Genomic DNA, 22,703 nt, shown 5'->3' with positions numbered 1-22,703 from the left:
TATTATTGTCTAAATGCTTTGCTAAATGTGAGTACAAAATACGTTAAAGAGCCTTGCAAGGAATTCTTGTTAGGGAAATGGGGCGGTAATTAAGGGGCGAATGTTTGCTAGCGGACTTATGAATTGGGACCACCTTCCCGCCCTTCCAATCTGCAGGTAGCTGATGGGTATCTAAGGATTGCTGAACAATTGTCGAAAGCAGAACAGATGAATAAACAACAGTGTTTTTCAGAAATTTCGCGTTAACCAAATCATCACCAGGACTTGATGATAAATTTAGATGTTTAATTACATTTTCGACCCCAACAGGCTCAATGATAATAAAGTCCATAGGTGGGTAATTGCAACACTCGAGAGTTGGAAGCACAGGGTTACTATTACTACATGCGACAAAGTTGTTACAGAACACAGAATTAAAGATATGGGGACATACATCTTCGGGTACCGGTGAACCACTGGAATCAATCAACGTGACCGGATTATATTTGGAAGGGTTAATTACACGCCGAAACTTTTTAGGGTCATTCGCAAGCATTGTGGGCAAAGTGTGTATTTGGAATGCCTTTTTGGCAAGTTTTATAGCTTCTGTGTAAGTACTATTGGCCTCCTTATAAGCGTCCCATTTCGATGCCAGTGAACTTTTATTCGCTATTCAATGCACTCATTTTTTTTCGGTTGGAAAGCCTTCTTAACTTGGAAATTGAACCAGGGTTTCTTAACATAGCATGATATTACACTTGATGGAATGAGCTTGTCGGTGAGCTCATGTATCTTATTTTTGAAAATGGTCCAGTTCACATCAACCGTGCGATCATCAAATTGGCTTTAGGAAAGGATGAAGCAAATTAGCTAGTTTAATATTAATAGCGTCAGAGTTTGCCCTATCGCAGTGGTAAATTATTTCTTTTTCAATAATTGGTTTTATCACAAGAGATAATATGTTGAAAGAAAGACCCAGGTGATCGCTTAAGTCCGGTAAGCATGAAACATCATCATCATCATCATCATCATCATCATCAGCCTTGTTACGCCCACTGCAGGGCAAAGGCCTTTTCATACTTCTCCAAAAACCCCGATCATGTACTAATTGTGGCGATGTCGTCCCTGCAAACTTCTTAATCTCATCCGCCCACCTAACTTTCTGCCGCTCCCTGCTACGCTTCCCTTCCCTTGGAATCCAGTCCGTAACCCTTAATGACCATCGGTTATCTTCCCTCCTCCTTACATGTCTTGCCTATGCCCCCATTTATGTTTCTTAATTTCAACTAAGATGTCATTAACTCGCGCTTGTTCCCTCGCCCAATCTACTCTTTCCTTGTCCCTTAACATTGCACCCATCATTCTTCTTTCCATAGCTCGTTGCGTCGTCCTCAATTTGAGTAGAACCCTTTTCGTAAGCCTCCAGGTTTCTGCCCCGTAGGTGAGTACTGGTAAGACACAGCTATTATACACTTTTCTCTTGAGGGATAATGCAACCTGCTGTTCGGGGTCTGAGAATGCCTGCCAAACGCACCCCAGCCCATTTTTATTCTTCTGATTATTTCCGTCTCATGATCCGGATCCGCCGTCACTACCTGCCCTAAGTAGATGTATTCCCTTACCATTTCCACTGCCTCACTACCTATCGTAAACTGCTGTTCTCTTCCCAGACTGTTAAACATTACTTTAGTTTTCTGCAGATTAATTTTTAGACCCACTCTTCTGCTTTGCCTCTCCAGGTCAGTAAGCATGCGTTGAAATTGGTCCCCTGAGTTACTAAGCAAGGCAATATCGTCAGCGAATCGCAAGTTACTAAGGTATTCTTCATTACCTTTTATCCTCAGTTCTTCCCAATCCAGTCTCTGAATACCTCCTGTAAACACGCTGTGAACAGCATTGGAGAGATCGCATCTCCCTGCCTGACGCCTTTCTTTATTGGGATTCAGTTGCTTTATTTATGGAGGACTACGGTGGCTGTGGAGCCGCTATAGATATCTTTCAGTATTTTTACATACGGCTCGTCTACACCCTGGTTCCGTAATGCCTCCATGACTGCTGAGGTTTCGAAAGAATCAAACGTTTTGTCATAATCAATGAAAGCTATATATAAGGGTTGGTTATATTCCCCACATTTCTCTAACGCCTGATTGATGGTCTGAATATAGTCTACTGTTGAGTAGCCTTTACGGAATCCTGCCTGGTACTTTGCTTGACAGAAGTCTAAGGTGTTCCTGATTCTATTTGCGATTACCTTAATAAATAGTTTGTAGGCAACTGACAGTAAGCTGATCGGTCTATAATTTTTCAAGTCTTTGGCGTCCCCTTTCTTATGGATTAGGATTACGTTAGCGTTCTTCCAAGACGCCGGTACGCTCGAAGTCATGAGGCATTGCGTATACAGGGAGGCCAGTTTTTCTAGAACAATCTGCCCATCATCCTTCAACAAATCTGCTGTTACCTCATCCTCCCCAGCTGCCTTCCCCCTTTGCATAGCTCGCAAGGCTTTCTTTACTTCTTCCGGCGTTACTTGTGGGATTTCAAACTCCTCTAGACTATCCTCTCTTCCATTATCGTCGTGGGTGCCACTGGTACTGTATAAATCTCTATAGAACTCCTCAGCCACATGAACTATCTCATCCATATTAGTAATGATATTGCCGGGTTTGTCTCTTAAAGCATACATCTGATTCTTGCCAATTCCTAGCTTTTTCTTCACTGCTTTTAGGCTTCCTCCGTTCCTGAGAGCATGTTCAATTCTATCCACATTATACTTCCTTATAACAGCTGTCTTACGCTTGTTCATTAACTTGTAAAGTTCTGCCAGTTCTATTCTAGCTGTAGGATTCTATTCTAGCTGTAGGGCATCCTGTGTAACGGAGTTAGCACCGACTTCTATTGCACACTCTTTAATGATGCCCATAAGATTGTCGTTCATATCTTCAACACTAAGGTCTTCTTCCTGAGTTAAAGCCGAATACCTGTTCTGTAGCTTGATCTGGAATTCCTCTATTTTCCCTCTTACCGCTAACTCATTGATCGGCTTCTTATGCACCAGTTTCTTCCGTTCCCTCCTCAAGTCTAGGCTAATTCGAATTGTTACCATCCTATGGTCACTGCAGCTCACCTTTCCGAACATGTCCACATCTTGTATGATGCCACGGCTAGTGCAGAATATAAAGTCTATTTCAATTCTAGACTTGCCATTCGGGCTCCTCCACGTCCACTTTCGGCTATCCCACTTGCGGAAGAAAGTATTCATTATCTGCAGGTTATTCTGTTCTGAAAACTCTACCAATAACTCTCCCGTGCATTGGCGTAGCCAGAAATTTCGTTCAGGGGGGGGGGGGGGGGGGTAGGCTCACGTTGTAGTTCGGCCTCCTCCTCAAGAGAATTGTTTAGTTCGGGTGCTCCTATGAAAATACATGTAGAAGGAGAATTCGTTTTTCTCGGCAACCACTGCACTAAATTTGACGAGGTTTGTTGCATTGAAAAGAAAAGCTTCAATTCTAATGACTGTTGGTTTCGCATTTTTCATTTAGATTGTCAATTATTTATTAAAAATGGGCGAACATAGGAAATTTTTAGAAATGAAACTATCAAGTTTAAAACTCTTTAACTGAACAATAAAAATGATATCACAATTCTGTGAATTGCACCTAATAGTACATCTCCACAAATTGATATCTTACACATGAATCTCAAAGAATTCAGTATTATGGAAATACGGCTTTTGCAGAACCATTGTACACAACGTAACCAATTCCCGTAAGATACAAACTGACATACCAAATTTGTCAGCTTTGACTGTCATAGTAGATGCCGTTTACAGAACCGCGATATCTGTTCTTGTTGCAGAGCTATTAGTTATGTAAACATCTTGCTTCTATCTTTTTCGAAATTTCGAATTTTTCAAAATATTTTAAACAAGCTTCAGGCCCTAAATCCGAATTCCACTTCCAACAGACACTAGAATTCAACTTTATATCTCAAATGCAACAAATTTCAATAAAAGGAATACAGGGGTTTTCTCACAAAAGCGTTCCTGCATTTTACATGCATCTGAATAGATCGCGTCGGAGTTGTGCCCGAGCTAATTCCTCTTAAACAATTTGTCGATGGATCAAATACATGAACAATAACTGCATTGCCATTGTCAAAGATGCTGCAAACGAATTCTTGAACGGTACGCACTGTCAAAACAAGTAAAATGATTAGTTTCCTAAAATAAAAGAATATACTCTTGCGTGCCAAAAATTCTACCTAAAGTAACTGATATCAATGCTTCCCTGTTTTTGTCTATTTGGTAAGTAAAGAAAATATCACACGAACTTTTGAAATATATCAGTTCGAAACCAGCAAACCACTGCATGCCGCTGATATGAAAAATGTAAAGCCCATGAAATGAACAAGTTGAGGACAAATATGTTAATGAAACTTTGTCATTCAAGAACCTTGTTTACATTCTTGCACACATGCAACGGCCAGTGAAAAATCTCAATGACGCTCTCATTCGCACCAATGTATTACGTAGGAGCAGCTGTCAAAGGTCCTCCATCATGAGTAATTGCACTGAAATTGTAGTCACAACAAAGAGCGCGTATAAAAAAGCAGGAGTTCAGCAAAATATACGAGGGCGAGTTAAATGAAAATGATCCAATGCGAATATAGGACAAATGGAGTACTTTATTTAAAAGTAGTCTCTATGAGCGATCAGCGTGATTCGCGTCTCATAAGACTCCTTGGGTTGCTGCTCCAACAAGTCTGCAACTGACTCACGTCATCATCTGACAAGAATCTGGTTCCCTTGAGCTGTTTTCTTCACTTGCCCCAAAATGTCGAAGTCGCAAGGCCACAGACGCGAGCTGCATGGCGGAAATTGCACTGTTTCCCACATGAACTTCGCCAGTTTTATATTAACCGCAACAGCGACGTGGAGACGGGCATTGCCGTGGAACAAGATGACCCCATTAGTCAGTTTTGCACGTCGTTTGTACTTGATTGCGACACGTAGCCCATCCCGCATTTCACAATATCGGAAAGAGTTGATAGACTCTCAAGATTTAGCAAATTCTAGCAGTAATGGCCTCTGATGATCGAAAAAGAAGTCAACACCTTTCCGGCGGAAATGACTGCCTTTGCTTTTTTGAGGGTGGTGAATTCGAATGTTTCCACTGTAAGCTTTGCCGTCGTGTTTCAGGCTCGTAGTAGTGGCACCATGGTTCATCGTCAATCACAATTGCAGACAAGAAGTCGTCACCCTCATTGTGATACCGGATCAGATGAGTCAAGGCATCACCGAATTCTCCGTCTTCTGGCGGTGGTTCAAAATCTTGGGCATCCCATTGCGCACGCAAGAGCCGATAATCGAAATTTTCATGAATTATGGCGTGAACGGAACCGTGACTGATCTTCACACGCTCGGCCGGTTCATCGATGCCTATCGTCCATTCTTGTCTGAGCTCATTAGCTCATCAACCTTTGCAATTTTGTTGGGGGTGATTGCACGGTGGCTTTGGCCCTGTCTTTGAACGTCTTTGCAACTTTCACGTCCTTCTTTGAGCCGTTTGCTCCAACTCTTCACAGTGGCCAATGACATGCAATGTTCTAGGTACACGGCAGCTATACGACGACTAATTTCTTTTTAGGAAGTACCTGCAGCTGTCATAAACCTCACGGCACCACGCTGCTAAACTTCTAGAGCGTATATTACGTCACGCAACCATGTTCAACCAAGTGTATGAGAGCATTACAGAACATTTATCCTCATACCTGCGTGTCACTTTTGTAAATGAGAGATGCCTGTGTGCTACGCGCATGTTTTCCAGATAATGAACTGAACCATTATTGCGCGGGGTGGGTAGACTCACTTTTATTTGACTCGCCCTCGTACATCAGAAATGCTAAGATACAATGGAATATATGAATGCGAAGATACAGATTGGTAAAGGGGAAAAAGTGTCACTGGAAACAAAGTTCGCTGCACGTGTACACAAATCCTCGCAAGAAAATATTTAGATATACGTAAAGTCTCCAATAAATGTACGTATCTAAGAAAATGTCACTGTATGCGATGGAGCAAATAAGGCAAATAAACATGTTGCGCAATCACAGATTCACGGAATCCTAGATCCCGCCCCCATTCCATCCACTCCCCCCGATATATACCGCCCGCGACGGAAGGCGGCACGCTTCCTCCCCGCTTTTCTCCTTTGCGCACAAAAGACTGAGCCACCATCGTCGGTCCACCCATAACACCCGCCCCCCTACGCTTTCCCTCGTACATACAGCATGCGTCGCGCGGCCCCGATGTTATCACCATTGGACTATATACGGAAGGTGAGGGCGACGGCGACGGCAGGAACGCGCCGGTAGTGTCCGCATAATTGCTATCGGAATAATAATAATAAGAGTATTCGGCAAGTGAAGTGTCCTGTGGCCCATTGCTTTCATTTCCAGAAAGGAAGTGGTAACAAAATCGAACTTTCACCATGCGACAATCCCCTGCACCACAACAATGCCTTCTTTTTCTTTTTGTGGGGCGGCGGCACCGAAATGAAACAAAAGAACCACAAAAAAGTATCTTGGCCACAATCGAATGCCTACTTTGGGCCCTTAATGTGGCTACCGAAGGAATATCGAAGAAAACGTGAGACAATCGGTCCACCGAGAACCATACACATACTACTCGGTATCCTACAGCGGCTAGACAAGATTTTCCGGAGATATTGCTCTCAAGCGAACGCGGTGCAATCCATCCAGTCCCCACAGTGAGGGCGGCGAGCGACCATTGTTTCTTGTTCTCTTCTGCTAGCCAGAAAGCGTCCAAAACTCCGCTAGGCGAAAATACACTGCGCCAGAAAAAACCGAACGCGCACCGAAGTGCGCCGAGCGGTGGTCGGGGCCACACGAGAAAAACGCATGCGCTCTGGTTGGCTCTGGCAGCCCGCGGACCGGGTAGCGAGAACAAAAAAAATTGGAGGCTCAATGTGTCCTCGTGAATAAAATTCAAAGCAGAAAAAATAATTAAGAACGTAGCTACCTTTGCTGGCTTTAGTGTCTTGACATGGATGCTTTGGAGTAGGTGAAAAAAAATGACATGGCGGCACAAATGAACCACCACCACGCTTCGTCTCATCGGACCTCGCTGCGTGCTTTGTCAACTTGTCTGATAGTGCGTTGATTTGGCTTGCCTAGTTGTATGTTCCTATGTACCACTTTAGAAAAGTCAATACACCTTTGGCGTCAAATGTTTATAACAGCATTAAACCAGCAAAGCTCCGCAAATGAAAATCGAAGGTACAGCTTTGGAAATGCCAATGCACCTTTCACATCAAAGGTTTATGAGAACTTTATACCCATAAAGTTTCGGAATTGACATCCATGCGCTCCGTACGTTCCGCGGCCTCCGCGAGATGCTGCAGCGAGCCCGTTCGCAATGAAGACGCCCTCGAAACTTTGTGCTCGGAGGGGGCTGCTTGTGTAATGTGACTTTAGGTGCATGGATGTTGTCGAGAAATCACGCCGGAGTTCACAATGTTCGCGCTGAAATGTTTTTTCAAGCGTAAAAAAGACATTCTAGACAAAATGCGGAATGATTTCCGGCGCCGGGGGTTGCTTTGGTCGGCGGTGCGTGGACAGCACAAAAACATTTCGGGAGGGGGGGGCTGAAGCCCCATAAGCCCTCCCCCCCCCCCTGTCTACGCCCCTGCTCCCCTGCTATTCCTAGGCCTATGCCATATTCCCCCACTGACTTGTGTCCAGCCTGCTTCTTGCCTACCCTGGCAATGAAGTCGCCCATCAGTATAGTGTATTTTGTTTTGACTTTACCCATCGCAGATTCCACGTCTTCATAGAAGCTTTCGACTTCCTGGTCATCATGACTGGATGTAGGGGCATAGACCTGTACAACCTTCATTTTGTACCTCTTATTAAGTTTCACAACAAGACCTGCCACCCTCTCGTTAATGCTATAGAATTCCCGTATGTTACCAGCTATATTCTTATTAATCAGGAATCCGACTCCTAGTTCTTGTCTCTCCGCTAAGCCCCGGTAGCACAGGACGTGCCCGCTTTTTAATACTGTATATGCTTCTTTCGTCCTCCTAACCTCACTGAGCCCTATTGTATCTCATTTACTGCCCACTAATTCCTCCAATAGCACTTTTAGACTCGCCTCACTAGGCAACGTTCTAGCGTTAAACTGTGCCAGGTTCAGATTACAATGGCGGCCTGTCCGGACCAAGAGATTCTTCGCACCCTCTGCTGCGGCACAGGTCTGAACGCCGCCGTGGTCAGTTGCTTTGCAGCTGTTGGGGACTAAGGGCCGAGGTTTGGTCGTTGTATTCATATAGGAGGTTATACGTAATTGTACGTAATAGTTAGCTATTTACATACTTGTATTTATCGTGTCTCAATGTCCTCCTCTTCAAATGTTCTGCCTGAAAAGGCCAAATAGCGCCATCATCTTATGTATATTTATAATGTCGGTAGCACAAAGCAAGGTTCATGTAGATCCCACACGTGGTTCGAATGAATGTAGGTAAAGAATGAGTTGGTTCCCACACTGCCCTAAACCTGTTATTCGGGTGTCCCAGTTAATTTGGACCAAGATTTTTTAAAAACACAAGAGCTCTAGAGAAATCGTACCGACTCCATAGTAGCGGCAGTGGTGTGTACATACAGCCAGTATTTTTTTCATCACGTATTATTAATTAATTTATTGCTCCTAATTAGTGAACCTCATAGTTATTGCTTGAATCGCAAACATGTCGGTTACAAAGATTTAGGGCACCTTAAGTAACCTCCGAATCAAGCATTTATTTCGTGCTGAAGTGTGCCTGGTTTGTTTTTTTTCCAAGAAAAAAACAAAAGCGCACGATATACGCGATATATCAACTACATGCGCCCTCGCGCGCCGCTACTCTAGCGTCTCCAAGCAACGTTTGAGAGATGTACGGCTGCATTGGTTTATCGCCGTATCGCACAATGCTTCGTCATGTAGGATAGCTCGAGAGCTTTCGCGGCCTAACTAGCGTGGTGCGATAAGCGTCAGCATCTGCGGACGCAAGAATGTTGTGCTAGATTGTGAGGCACTCGAGATAGCTTTCCCCTTCACGTATCATGAAACATAACTACAAAAGAAATTCAACCAATGTTTGAAAAAGAACATTGTGCAAAAGGGCATGAAAAAGAAAAAAAGGCCGCTCTAGGAAGAACATAAAAGAGCTGCTCAGGAGTTTATTTCAATAAAGAAATACCGCAAAATAACGTAAGGCCTGAAGTACTGCATCGAAACTCACCTGAACCCCTTGGAGAAGGTGGCCACAGCTGGGTGTGCGAACGAGGTGTTCCAAAGAGCACGAACGTTCTAGGTGTGTTTCGGGGTGTGTCGAGGCCATTGCTAGCACAGAAAGAGGGAGGGGTGGCAAGGACGTGCTTAGGCCCTTAGTTCATTTTCTCTGTGAAAAGAATTAACATGTACTAGTAGCAGACAAAAAAGGTACTTCGCTGTCATGAATTCTGATGTGTATTCACAAAAGTCTCAGGATGCGATTCGGTAAAATTTCACAGGTGTAAAGGTTAAGGCAGCGAAAGTCAAGCAGCAAGCACTGTCTTAGTTAGAAAGAATGAATTTGTAACATTTAGTGGCCAGCGTAAAGAAAGCAAAAATTCTGGACTTACAGGTTTTCTTCCATGTGAAATCGCACAAGGATGACCATGCCATTTCGGGCCAAAGTCTCGGAAAAGGACAGCTGGCCGTTAAGTGCATCGCGATTTCTACCGAGGAATCTAGTGCTCTTAGTAGTTTATCCTTTCCGGATAGCCAAATCGGATGCTGTGTGCAAGTACCTGGAAGACAGTTCGTTGAACATCCGGTGTCCCTTCAGCGTAGATGTGGAAAACTTACGTTACTCCCTTCCACATGCCCAGGTTGTGTTGTGTTAATGACTACATAGTGTGTGCAATGATGAAGAAGCCTTCATCAATGGGGTCGGTATTTCAGTAGAAGCCTTTCGTGAACTTTCATCTGTGAGTGAAAGTATGGTTCGCGGCGTCAAGGTATTAAAACTAAACTAGAAGAAAAAAAATAAATGCCGCAGTACCGTATCTACACAAGTTGGCTTATGTGCTTATGAACGTTGGTTCAAGGTACAGCATTGACGTTCGTTTTTCTGCGAAACATAAGATAGGTCATATGCCCGTTAGTTGATAATTTGCTGAAGGATAAGCAAGTAAAGGGAAAGTGCACTGTGAAACTTGTGAACAGGTACATCACTTGTGCTAAGCAGCTTGTGTATGCAATTCCATTGACTTGTGGTAGAGAGCACGTGACACAAACGAAGCGCTGCGTGAATGTTCCACTTGGGGATCATGCGCTACCTCGTCAAGGGGTTGTACCACTTCATTTCCCGGAGCACTATAAGTCGTGCAGTTGACGCTTCTATTCAAAAAATAACTGTCATTTCTCAACACGCGAGCCAATTGACAAGGGAAATCGCCGAGGCTTACAATATCAAAATTAGGGACAAGGAACGTATAAGGCGAACCGTCTATCACTCTTCATGGCAAGGAACTGCATTGCCTATGACAATTTTGATTTTGCGTCAGTTGGTAACAGTTGCCTCCATGTATCTCTGTGTCTTTGCATGTCATGGTTATCAACTGGCTATATGTTAGAGATATCTTCAATAAAATATCAGTTCAGAGTCAGCACCGTGTCGTCGTTGTATACCTTCTTTTATCCTCGTCTTGTGTTGCGCTGTAACGAAGCTTACTATGAATGTAAGGTGTCTCAGCGGCCCACAAAAAAAAAACATCCAAAGGTACAACTGGTTTAGTCACTTATCCTTTCTGTCTCTTTAACTCCAGAAAAACGGCAAAACAAAGCAGTTGTTTGCCTATTTCTTTGTCGCAAGCTTTTTTTATGAAGGGATGATCATGAAGGTGCGCTAAACAGTCACGTTTTAAACAAGTTTTGAGCGGTTATTTGCTACTGCCACTTATAGCACGTGCTCGAACAGCTCGCCGTCTGAAGCAATACAGTACTTTCTTCTTTCCAGCACTTGTGAGGCTGCATCTTTGGCCAACGACGTTGGAATCTCGCGGTGGATTCTGCTTGTTTTTGCCTTTAGGGCGTCTGGTGTGGTAGTTTCGCTGCGATACACGCGATCTTTTACGTAGCCACACAAGAAGTCCAGCGGTGTCATGTCCGGCGACCTTGCAGGCCAGGGTACAGGCCTGTGCCGGCCAATACACTGTCCAGGAAAAGCATGTCGAGCCACGCTCGAACCACTACTATGCGCAGGAGCACCATCGTGTTCAAACCAGATGTTCCGAAGATGCGCAAATGGAACGTTGCAACAGACGTCGTTCAAGGGGCCCTCGAGGATGTCGTTGACATAGCGTTGTATCGTTAGTGAGTTGTCGAAAAAGATAGGTCCGATGACTTTGCCATCAAAAATACTGCACCACACATCAAACGACCACTGGTATTGGTGTCGTGTTTGTGCCAGCCAGTGGCGATTCCCAACTTCAACGTTGACTTACTTTCAAAAAATAATGAAATGATCGAACTTATCAAAACTATGCTAGCCAATGGCTGTGAAAACCTTATTGAACTTCCTACGCGGATAACTTTGAACTCACGAACATTGATTAACTTATGTTTTACTTCTATCGCAAAAGCTGAGACATGTCCTGGAGTGCTCAGTTCGGGCATAAGTGATCATCTGCCGTTTTTTGCCACATTGCCATTTCGTGTGCGCACAGATAACAAACATTACTTCAAGCGGGTAATAAATAATCACACTACAGAGGTATTTCAAACTTTACTTTCCAATGTAAATTGGTCTGATGTTTACGCTTGTGGGATGTCATGTCTGCCGAAGGACGAATCCCAACATAAAAACGTAACGATTCTTTATTGGACTAACGATGGCAGCGGACGGGCATACCAACGCTACGTTCGTCCTAGTAGCGGAAGGTAGAAAGCGGTCTTTCTCAGCCAGGCAGCCTGTTTTTTATAGCCACCGTCGGTGACGCATACCTCGGGTGACGTGGCGGTGGCGCTATGTTTTATCGACCATGCAGTCCAGCGTGCAGCTGTGTTATGCTGGGCCGGATGATAAGAAGACGGAGGGTGCGCAGAAATATGCGCGGAGTGTGTCGCCACACGCTGAAGAATATCCTACGGCATCATAAGATATATTTGTGTCCGAATTGAAACAAATATAGAATGTAGCATTTCCTTTCGTCCCTGTGGTCAAGCATAAAAAAAAGCTAAAAAGGAATGGGTAAATCAAGAACTATACAAACGCATACAACACAAAGACAAATTATTCAATAACTTCTTAAAGTCTCGCGACCCTGACATGCTTAAAGGGTTTAAACAAGTTAGAAACAAGCTGAGCAGCGATCTCAAGAAAGCTAAATTGCCGCGAGCTAATAGGGTATACCGCGAGCAAGTAGGGTCACCTTCACCGAATGTGCCACACGAAATTGTTGTAAATGGAGATAAGTACTGTGGTAACGTTGCAGCTAATTTATGTAATAATCATTATGTTAATGTCAGTGCTTCAGCTTCTACATCTGCTTTTTGCATTGAACTTAATATTCGAACTTATATAAAACATCGCGTCAACGAGACCATATTTCTTGCGCCTGTGCATGAAGCTGAGATTTTTTCTGTTCTTAATTCCTTGAGTAACAAATCCGCTTCTGGCGAGGATGACATAAAAGTCCAGCCTATTAAAGCAGTTGCGCACATAATCTGTGACCCATGGTACACATTTGTAACAGTATATTATCCAGTAGAATTTTTCCTAAGAAAATGAAGATAGCTCGTGTCGCTGTAATCTTTAAGGGTGGGAAACACAATGACTTGAAGAATTATAGACCAATTTCTGTATTGCCGGTATTTTCCAAAGTGGATGAACGTATTATACTTAAGCGTCTAAATAGTGTTTTTCTGAATAAAGGCGTTATCTGGGATAAGCAATATGGTTTTAAGAAGAATAAATCGACCGAAATGGCCTTAATAAGAGTCCGAGATACGATTATAAATAACATCGAAGAAAAATATTTTGCCTTTGGTATATTCCAAGACTTTCGCAAGGCCTTTGATAGCATAAAACATAATATATCACTAGAGAAACTCCAAATATATGGCATTAGCATTAGCATTAGCATTAAAGGCATAGCATTAGAACTTATGCACAACTACCTTAAATCTAGATTTCAGTATACTTCCTTTAAAGGTATACTTCTGAAAAGAGCATGATTAAATATGGGGTACCACAAGGCTCCATTTTAGGGCAGTTATTATTTAATGTTTACATAAATGACCTAACAAACGTTCCACTGACATAGGAAATCATACTGTACGCTGATGACACTAATGTCCTTTTTTCCGGAGCAGACCTTCACGAACTAGAAGTTACCGCAACCCATTGGTTACAAGAACTTAGCGAGTAGCTCTATCTAAATAAACTTGATTTAAATGCAAAAAAAACGAAATTTACAATTTTACATTCCAAGAATAAGCAAACCGATTACGACGTAAAACTTGTTTACACTGGATCCCAACTTGAACATGTATCAAGCCATTCGTTTGTGGGTGTTGCATTTCACAAAAACCTAAGCTGGACAGAGCACATAAATAAGGCACGCACTAAGGTTGCACGATCTGTTGGCTTGCTACAACGGATCCGATGCGCTTGTGCCTGTCTTGTTTTTCAGACAATGTACTTTTCATTTGTGCGCTCGCATCTTAGCTACTGCCTCTTAGCATGGGGAAACGATAATAAAACAGATATAGAAAAATTGGCAGTACTGCAACGGCGAGCTGTTCGGCTGCTGAACTTCTAAAAAAATACATAGGATCTATACTAATGATGCGCTACAACATTCCTAATATTAGAGACTCTTACAAAACAAAGATCGGCATACGGCTATTTAAAGAGATCTCCAGCCACAGTGAACTATTTTCAACTCGTTACCTGAGTAGAGACACAGGATACAACCTACGTCACACATCAATAGTAATAAAGAAACCAAGGACAAAATACGGCACGCAAACGATCGAATACAAACCATGTGTTTACGTAATACGTACCCTAACATTTTTACGAAGCTATAAATTGTAGAACAATTCACAAATTTAAGCATGCAATACAAAACAATATTTTCTGATCATAGTGTGTTTAACGAATGTTAATGGAGTTTCTTTTGTTTAATGCCAATAGCAATGTTATGTATGTTCTATTCTGAATGTATAACTTTTGTTAATACCAGAATGTGTTTATTTTTTGCAGTGCTGTAGTTATTTAGTTACTTGTTAATCGGCAAACGGTTGATACCTTTCAGTGTGCTTAAAATTTTGCTGTAAATAGGTTTGATGTTTTCTGTTTTATTAGTTGTACTTTGTTTTATTAGTAAACTGCTACTTCTGCTTCTCCAGCGAGGTAAAGGCCTTAGTCAGGAGGATTACGCCCTCCTTTTGCCTTACCTTGCGGGCAAACCTTGTATATGTTTTGCCCAAATAAATGAAAATAAAAAAAACACTCAGCCAGATCACATGGAAATAGTAGCTGTGGATATTCTCATGTTTATACTTGTTTGAGGCAGGTGTATGTGTCCTGCTTTCAATGATTCCGCAGCTCACAAATTAATAAAGGTATTTTTTCTATATAACACTGTTCAATGCAACATTACAATTTTTGAGTTAGCCGGATAGCAAGTCTGGAAGAAAAATATTGCGCTGACATGAATTTCTTTTTCAAGGCTCATTCCTCTGGCCATGCTGGTGATGCTTATTCTGTTCCTGGAGCCGTTGTTCGGGTCTGGTCCCATTTGGAAAGCGAAGATGAATTCCGAAGTACGCAACTGCGAGCTTCACTGGTGGTCGGTGCTTGGAGGATTCTCCAATTTCTTCCACGTCGATGACGCGGTGAGTGAGGTGCTTAAAGCTCGGTTCATTACTTTGTTGCCGGAATATTTAGGCACTGGTGCATTTGTTTATGTATTAATTTTCCGTAGTAGCAGTAAAAGGATGACCAAAATGCATGACTAAAATATGATGGCTGTAGCTCATTACTGCTGATGAGAATATGTTGCTGGGAGAGTTGGTTCAAGTATACATATTAGCGTGGGGTGGAAACAAAGACGTCGTAGCAGGGAACAAGAAGGATCTTGAACTGTTTATTGGCAGAGCCATGCCACAAGAATACAACACTTGGGCTTCGGTGCAGCAGTCACGTTATAAAGTCACAGCACTGTGTCAAACAGTTGGAACTTGTTCCCGAAGAGATGAACATACTTTTTACGGCGCAGCTGTTTTAGTCTAGTTTTCAGCGCTTCGTGATGTGCGTGTGCAAAAAACTATCATCACGTGGGCCTCGTTTTCCGGGGTATGAGCCATTGCTTAAGGGAGTATGAGCCTGTTTGGCGTATGATTCTATAAGCGAACGACGTGCAGATGACGTACAAGTACGGCGAGCCGTTCGGCCGTCTGAACATCGTAATGTGCGGCGATCGGCGGCAACTGCCTCCGGTTCGTGCTAACGAAGTCTTTAGGCGTGCATGCGGTCGCAACAAAGTGTTTAGGCCGGAGGTAAAGAGGCATCATCTCTGCTACTTCTCATTGCGGCAGGTTGAGCGTCAAAAGGACTCATCGTTCTCGGCAATGCTCACAAAAATCGGAGACGGGAGGGCCCTCAAACCGGAAGAGGTGCGCGTCATTGAGAGTCGGTTCGTCAGCACCGAGCGAGCCTTTGTCGTCGCGCCCGGTGCTGTGCGGCTCTTATGCTTCAATAAGGACGTCAATGCGTTCGACGCCGCCGACGCTGCCCTACAGCGTGTGGGAGGCGTACGCGAGGCTAGAGCAGTGGACGTGTACCTCGGATACAGGTCCAACGGCGAGTGTGCTCGCGCACAGGCCAAGCTGGTCGGTGTGACGCATGAAGGCGACTGAACCCATACGATACTTCTCGGTCGGGGCAAGCCCTTTACGTTCAACATCGACGTGAAAGACGGACTCGCTGCCGTCGGTGTGTACTTCGAGAGATTGGTTACAGGGAAGGTGATGCGCGCGATGCTCTGCGCGTTTGAGGGAAATTAGATTTGCCGCATACTGGCCGTCTGGCTCAGATCAAAGCAAAGCTCCTCGCCCATGCTGCTCGGAGACGGGCGATCAAGATCATGGACGGTGGTGTGCCTATCGAATTGCGTACCTTCACCCTCACCCTGGAAAGAAAAACTGGACTGAGTTGCTGCCAACGAAGGCAGTTTCCGGTGGCCCAAGCTAATGCGGTCACCATGCACCAGTTTCAGGGGGCCATCTACTCTGAGGTGGTGCACGAGTACAACCGGAGGCACCCACGGAAGCTACTGTGCACTACGGGCCGTTTAGCCGCTCCACCGAAGTTAATCGTATCTACCTTACCATGGCCAAGGGTGATCACACGTTCCACCATGCCATAGAACACTTAGATCGCGACCTACAGGACGAGTTTAGGTGCTTCGACATACACAATCTTCCTACTGTAACCAAGGCGTGCGCTGCTCGGCTCCTCTAGCCCCATTCACTCGCGCTCGCGTCGTTGAACGTGAGGTCACTGCGCCTTCACACCATAAATATCATACATGATGCCGTGCTCAGAGCATGTGCTTGTAAGAGACCTGGACGGATGCCCTGTTTCAGGTATATGGGTACACTGGCGTCGTGTGCGACAGGTGCGTCGATTCCAAATGGAGTGGCGTTGCGACCTACGCAAAGAACGACAGCGTGGCCATTGCGGCCTATACCTTACTGATGACGGGCGAGAGCTTCGCCGTGGAATGTGCCGAGGCTGGGCCGTAGAGGCTGGGCCGTACAGACTGGGCACGGAATTGTTGTCTCTACCGTATACCTTCAACCGGGAGCGTCAAAGAGGGACGTTGAAGAATTTATGAACGACACATTTGGGCGTATCCTCCCGGTGGACCCTAATCTCATCGTCATTGTGGGTGACCTTAACGTCCATGTGTCTCGCCCCAACAGATAGGATTTCTCGGCGTTTCGCTTAGGAAGGTTCGGCATTCTATGCTACACCAAAACGAACGTCCCCACGACGCGCCGTTGGTCGTGCGTGTACCTAACGCTCGCTAAGAACATCTCCAGTGTCGTCATGGAGCCCTGGGCTTTCTATCATAGAGACCGCAAAGCAATAATTACTGTGGTCACGAGATAAACGTCAATACAAATAAACATACAAAGGTGCATACTTGTGCAATATTGTATTGCTGTTTTATTTTATTTTCTTCATAGTTATATACAGCTCTGCTGGTCATCCACTTTCCCAGAGTGGAATGGCTCTGATTTTTTATTTATTTCTTCTACTTCTTTCTACGCAACACCGCAAAGCAGAGGCGACAGACACCATGGCGTGGGCAATGTGAGCTACAGCACTCCATCGATGTCTGCTCAGGAGCCACCAGGAGTAAAAAGCTCAATCTTTTCATGACAAGGGCGTCAATACGAGCAACCTGGCCTTCACAAGGCACCTTCTTTCGGCCAATCATCCCACAATTATCTCGTTCTATCAACGCTTTCTAGTTGTACCTGTGTTGGAGGCAACAGTATTTTACGCACTAGAGCGCTAGCGCGGCGACATTGAAGTGCATCAACTGTCTCTCTGCAGCATGTGCGCGTAGAAGTGCGAGGTGAATACAAGCTGAGATTAATCGCGACAGAAACCAGCTCCAACCGTCCGCACTGCGAGGGCAGAAATGCAAATTAATATGTTTATTTTTGCTGAAATAAGCTCTGCTTTATAATATTCAAATACTAATAACAAACAGTACATAGATCTATTTTATGTTGCTACAGCTATCTTTAGTGACCCCAGCAACCTCGAGAAACGCATTAGTCATTCAAACCGAAACTAGACCTCGCTTTCCTCCCTGTGCTCGCGTCTTTTCATGAGCGCAGTACATCGTTCGTGACAAGCATATAATCTCATTCAAACGGACCCACTCGCTATCCGAGTGGCGGCAACGTTCCCGTAGATTCATGTACGTTACTGATGGACTTGGAGTTAGCAAAGTACTGATGTTAGAAATGCCTACTCGTTAAGCACTGAAGTAAGGACCGAACTTTCAACTGTCAGAGCATCAGTAAGTTTCGTCAGTGAGAGTTCCTTTCAGTTAAAGAGTGAAGGGAAATCCTTGAGGCAAGAGCTGACGGAAGTCAAAAGTTGGAACGTTGATTGCCAACGAGAGAGCCAGGGGCTTGCATAGCAGCTTAAGGAGACAAACATACGACTCAAAGAACTAAAGCAATACACTAGGAATCAATGTTGAGATAAAATGAGTGCCGAAAACAGAAGTACAAAACCCCAACCACGTAATCAACAAGGTTACCGCTTGCCTAAATCTGCGCTTCACATGTGAAGAGATCGATACTATACACAGAGTACCAATGAAAGGTACAGGAACTTCTAACATTGTTGTAAGATTTTTCTCCAGGAGCACATGGGACAATCTTCTACAGGCTGCAAAAAGAGCGACTCAATACCTCAATGATTCGACTTGAAGGACGTGACCCAATATACATAAATGAACACCTATGCATGGAAAAGAAAATCTTACTTGGAAATGTCATTCCCTTTAAGCTCGGGAAACAATGGAAGTTTACTTCGAGTGGTTTCAGATGCAAGATCCTCATGCGAAAAGCCGTGAACTCTAAAATGTTGCACATAACCTGTGAAGAGGGTCTTGCCAAGGTTGCTTAACATGCTTCCATCAATTATACCTAGTTTTTTATCGCTTTAATTGTAGCGATGGCTTACAGTATAACCGAAGTTGATCAGAATTTACTTAATTGCAATTTTTCTCTTTTCCATTGTAGCATACGCAGTGTGAATAAAAACCTAAACTAGGTAGTGACACTTCTCTCAGCACCGAAAATCAATCACTGTAATAGCTATCACCGGAACTTGGTTAAAAAAGTGAAAATGTAATCATTCTTGGCTACGAGACAATATCTAACCCGTGCGACTCCGACTAACCTAGAGAAGGCGTGGCTTTTTTGTCGAAAAATATGACTAATTTGTGAGCTTCTCTTCACTATCGTGCAGTTCGAATAAAACGGTGGGACTCTTTGTGAAACATGAGGTTTGTGTAACCATAGGTGTTATTTACTGACCTCCATACTGCAGTCTAACTTTTTTCTCGATAAACATGAAAATATCTTGTTCACTTTAACTAAAAGCCTCGCCGAGCCCATTGTGATTGTCGGTGATTTCAATATAGACACTATCAACATGGTTAATTATGAATACAGAAACCTACTGCATTTACTTTATTGCAAGAATGTCATTACCATCCCAACACGTGCAACGAGTACCTCGGTGACGTTACCTGATCACCCTATTAGCAACATAACGCCGTGTTTATGTGCAGCCTCTCTCTCATCACCAACCAATTTTTGGCGCCATACACGATTTGCCTAAACACAGGTGGTCTTGAGTTACAAAACCATGTAGGATAGATTAATAGGAATTGCGTAATAATATTGTTACACACGAGGTGTTTAATGGAGAACCAGATGAATCCAGTTGACAGGCGCATTTTGAACGGTCCCGAGGCAGCTTGGCTCACGTCGTTCTCTTCTTCTTCCACCTCGTTTTCTGCGCGGCAGCCATAGACCATAACAGAGCTCGTGACATTTCCCCGCTGGCAGACGAAGCCCGCCGGGCGAGTCAGCCATGTCGTGGGCTATTACGCCTCAGACGCGCGACGTGTGTCACTTCAGCCTTGGCCGAGCGTCGTCCACTGCTCGTGAGACGCGCAATGCGATAGTTCACTTCGCTGAGGCGCTCCAGAATAATGGAGGGGTCGACGTAGTGGGCGAGAAACTTCTGGCACAAGCCACGCTTCCCTAACGGCGTCCAGAGCCACACAAGGTCACCAGGATCGAAGTAAACGTGGCGGTGACGCCGTCATAGCGTATCTTGGACCGGTCCTGCGATGCTAGGGTGCGTAGCCTAGCGAGGCGTCGCGCTTCTTCTGCTCGACAGAGGATCTCATCAATCGATTCGTTGTCATGAGCGAAGTAGCGAAATATGGTGTCGAGGGTGTAGCGCGGCGGACGACCATAAAGAAGGAAAAATGGTGAGTAACCAGTAGTCTCGTGTCTCGCGGTATTGAAGGCATAGGTACTGAAAGACAAGATACTGTCCGAATTCTTGTGTTCTGAATCGACGTACATGGACAGCATATTGGCAAGCGCTCTGTTTGTGCGCTCGACCAGGCCATTAGCTTGTGGATGGTAGGGCGTAGAATGGTGGAAGCTATGAACACAGACGAAGGGTTTCTTCAACCACGTCCGCGGTAAACTGTCGCCCACGATCGCTGATTACTATGCGAGGAGGTCCATGTCGGAGTATGACGTGAACCAGCAAGAAGATAGAAACTTCTGTAGCTGTGGCCGATGGCAACGCGGCGGTCTCACAATAGCGGGTAAGGTGATCTACGCAAACGATAACCCAACGATTTCCCTTGGAGGATCGCGGGAAAGGGCCCCGAAGATCTATACCAACTTGCTCAAAGAGGACGCTAGAAGGGGGAACTGGTTGAAGCGGGCCGTGTGGCACTTGTGGCGGACGCTTGTAGCGCTGGCATTGAGAGCAGCTGCCGACGCACCTGTTCTATATCCTTCCGCATCTTAGGCCAGTTAACACGTTCTTGAGCCCGGTAGAGCGTACAAGTGGAACCAAGATGACCGGAAGTTGGATCATCGTGCATGGCGTATAATACTTGGTTGCAAAGGTTCTTGGAGACAACTAAACGGTAGCGTGCACCGGTGGTCATAGAGACAGCACGCCACCATCACGTAGGCGAAAGCGACTGCCTGCAGGTGACTCCTGTGCTGCCCCGAAGAGCGGTTGTAAGCTCTCGTCCTTGTGCTGCTCGGATATGACGGCACCCATATCCAGAAATTCCGGAGACACAAAAGCGATATATTCATCAAAGTTGTCCGCATCACATTCAGTTGTTTGAAGTGGCATCCGAGAGAGGCAATCAGCGTCAGCATGTCTCCGGCCACATTTGTAGCAAATAACGAAATCGTATTCCTGTAGACGGAGGGCCCAGCGCGCTAGTCGTCCTGAGGGATGCCGCAGATTCACAAGCCAGCATAGCGAATGATGGTCTGTTATCACAGTGAAGGGGCGCCCGTAGAGGTACGAACGAAACCGTTGCACTGCGAAGACGACCGCCAGACACTCTTGTTCGGTGATTGTGTAGTTGCGCTCGGAGCGGCTCAAGGACTGGCTAGCGTTCGAGATCACGTGCTCGCTGTCGCCAACACGCTGAACTAGCACAGCACCGATGCCTACGCCACTGCGTCGATGTGAATCTTAGTTGGGCATAAAGGATCAAAGAGGCGAAGAATTGGTTGGGACGTCAGCAGGAACTTCAGTTGGCGAAACGATGAGTCACATTCTGCAGTTCACTCAAAGGGAACGCCTTTTTGGAGAGGCCGTGTAAGGGGATGAGACATGTCAGCAAACCGGGGAATGAATCGGCGAAAGTAAGAGCACAAGCCCAAGAAACTTCGTAACTGCTTGGCAGCGTTGGGTACCTTAAATGCTCCTACGGCCGCAGTGTTTTGTGGATCTGGTCGGATGCTTTCTTTAGCGACCAGATATCCTAGAACAAGAGTTTGCGGTTCCCCAAAACAGCATTTTTTTTAATTGAGCACAAGACCCGCCTTCTCCAAACAGTTGAAGACCAAGTCTAAACGTTTGTTGTGCTCACTAAACGTTCGCCCGAAGATCACAACGTCGTCTAAATAGCACATACAAACTTTCCATTTTAGGCCGCGTAATATCGCGTCCATGAACCTTTCGAACGTTGCGGGTGCGTTACACAACCCGAAAGGCATCCCGTTAAACTCAAATAATCCGTCGGGCGTTACAAATGCTGCCTTTTCCCTGCCGTCCTTGTGCATAGGAATTTGCCAGTAACCTGGCCTTAAATCAATAGAGGAAAAGTAAGATGCTGCGAAGAGACAGTCGATGGCGTCGTCAATTCGTGGGAGCAGATATACATCTTTCTTACTAACGGCGTTTAGGCGACGGTAATCAACACGGAACCGCCACGTACCGTCTTTCTTCTTCACCAATATCACGGGGGCTGCCCAAGGACTAGATTATTCTCGAATGACGTCTTTGTATAGCATTCCTTGGACTTGATCGCTGATGATCTTACGTTCTGACGGGGACACACGATAGGGCTTTTGTCAGATTGGCTCGGCGGCTTCTGTGTTGATGCGGTGACGAGCTCTGGACGCAGGAATTGATGGCGAGCCGTCGTGCTTCGCAAAGTCGAATACCGAGGTGTGTTTCGTAAGCAGGGCCATCAACGCTCGACGCTCGTGATCACTGAGTGATTTATCAATCATGCAGTGTGTTTTCAGGCTCCCGGGGCTCGAGACATTAGTTGCTCCTCCATCGGGTAGCTCTGTATGTACTGCCAGCGATGCGGGGGAGTCTTCCTGAAACGTGACAAGCTTTAGGCCTTGAGGTAGCACTGCCGCTTCAGTGGAACAGTTTAGCGCCCACAGCCCCGCGCATCCATTGGTCACTGAGACCACGCAGTGCGGAACTAACGCATTTTTCTTGAGGCAGTTCTGATGTACAGGTTCCACTGCAGCATAGAACGAGATAGGAGTCGGAGATGAA

At 45.0% G+C, this 22,703-nt stretch overlaps 1 protein-coding gene across 1 annotated transcript in view; it reads left to right on the top strand.

Annotated features, from left to right (window-relative positions):
* The window catches only part of LOC142566832 (nose resistant to fluoxetine protein 6-like), a 339,215-nt gene that overhangs the window by 209,637 nt on the left and 106,875 nt on the right, over positions 1-22,703 (top strand). Inside the window, exon 9 of the mRNA XM_075677724.1 lies at positions 14,761-14,926. Coding sequence (XP_075533839.1) covers positions 14,761-14,926 — 166 coding nt within the window. The remainder of the gene's footprint in view (positions 1-14,760; positions 14,927-22,703) is intronic.

This window comes from Dermacentor variabilis, unplaced genomic scaffold, assembly GCF_050947875.1.
Source record: "Dermacentor variabilis isolate Ectoservices unplaced genomic scaffold, ASM5094787v1 scaffold_13, whole genome shotgun sequence".
Lineage (NCBI taxonomy): Eukaryota > Metazoa > Arthropoda > Arachnida > Ixodida > Ixodidae > Dermacentor > Dermacentor variabilis.
This window is presented reverse-complemented; position numbering and strand designations above follow the sequence as displayed.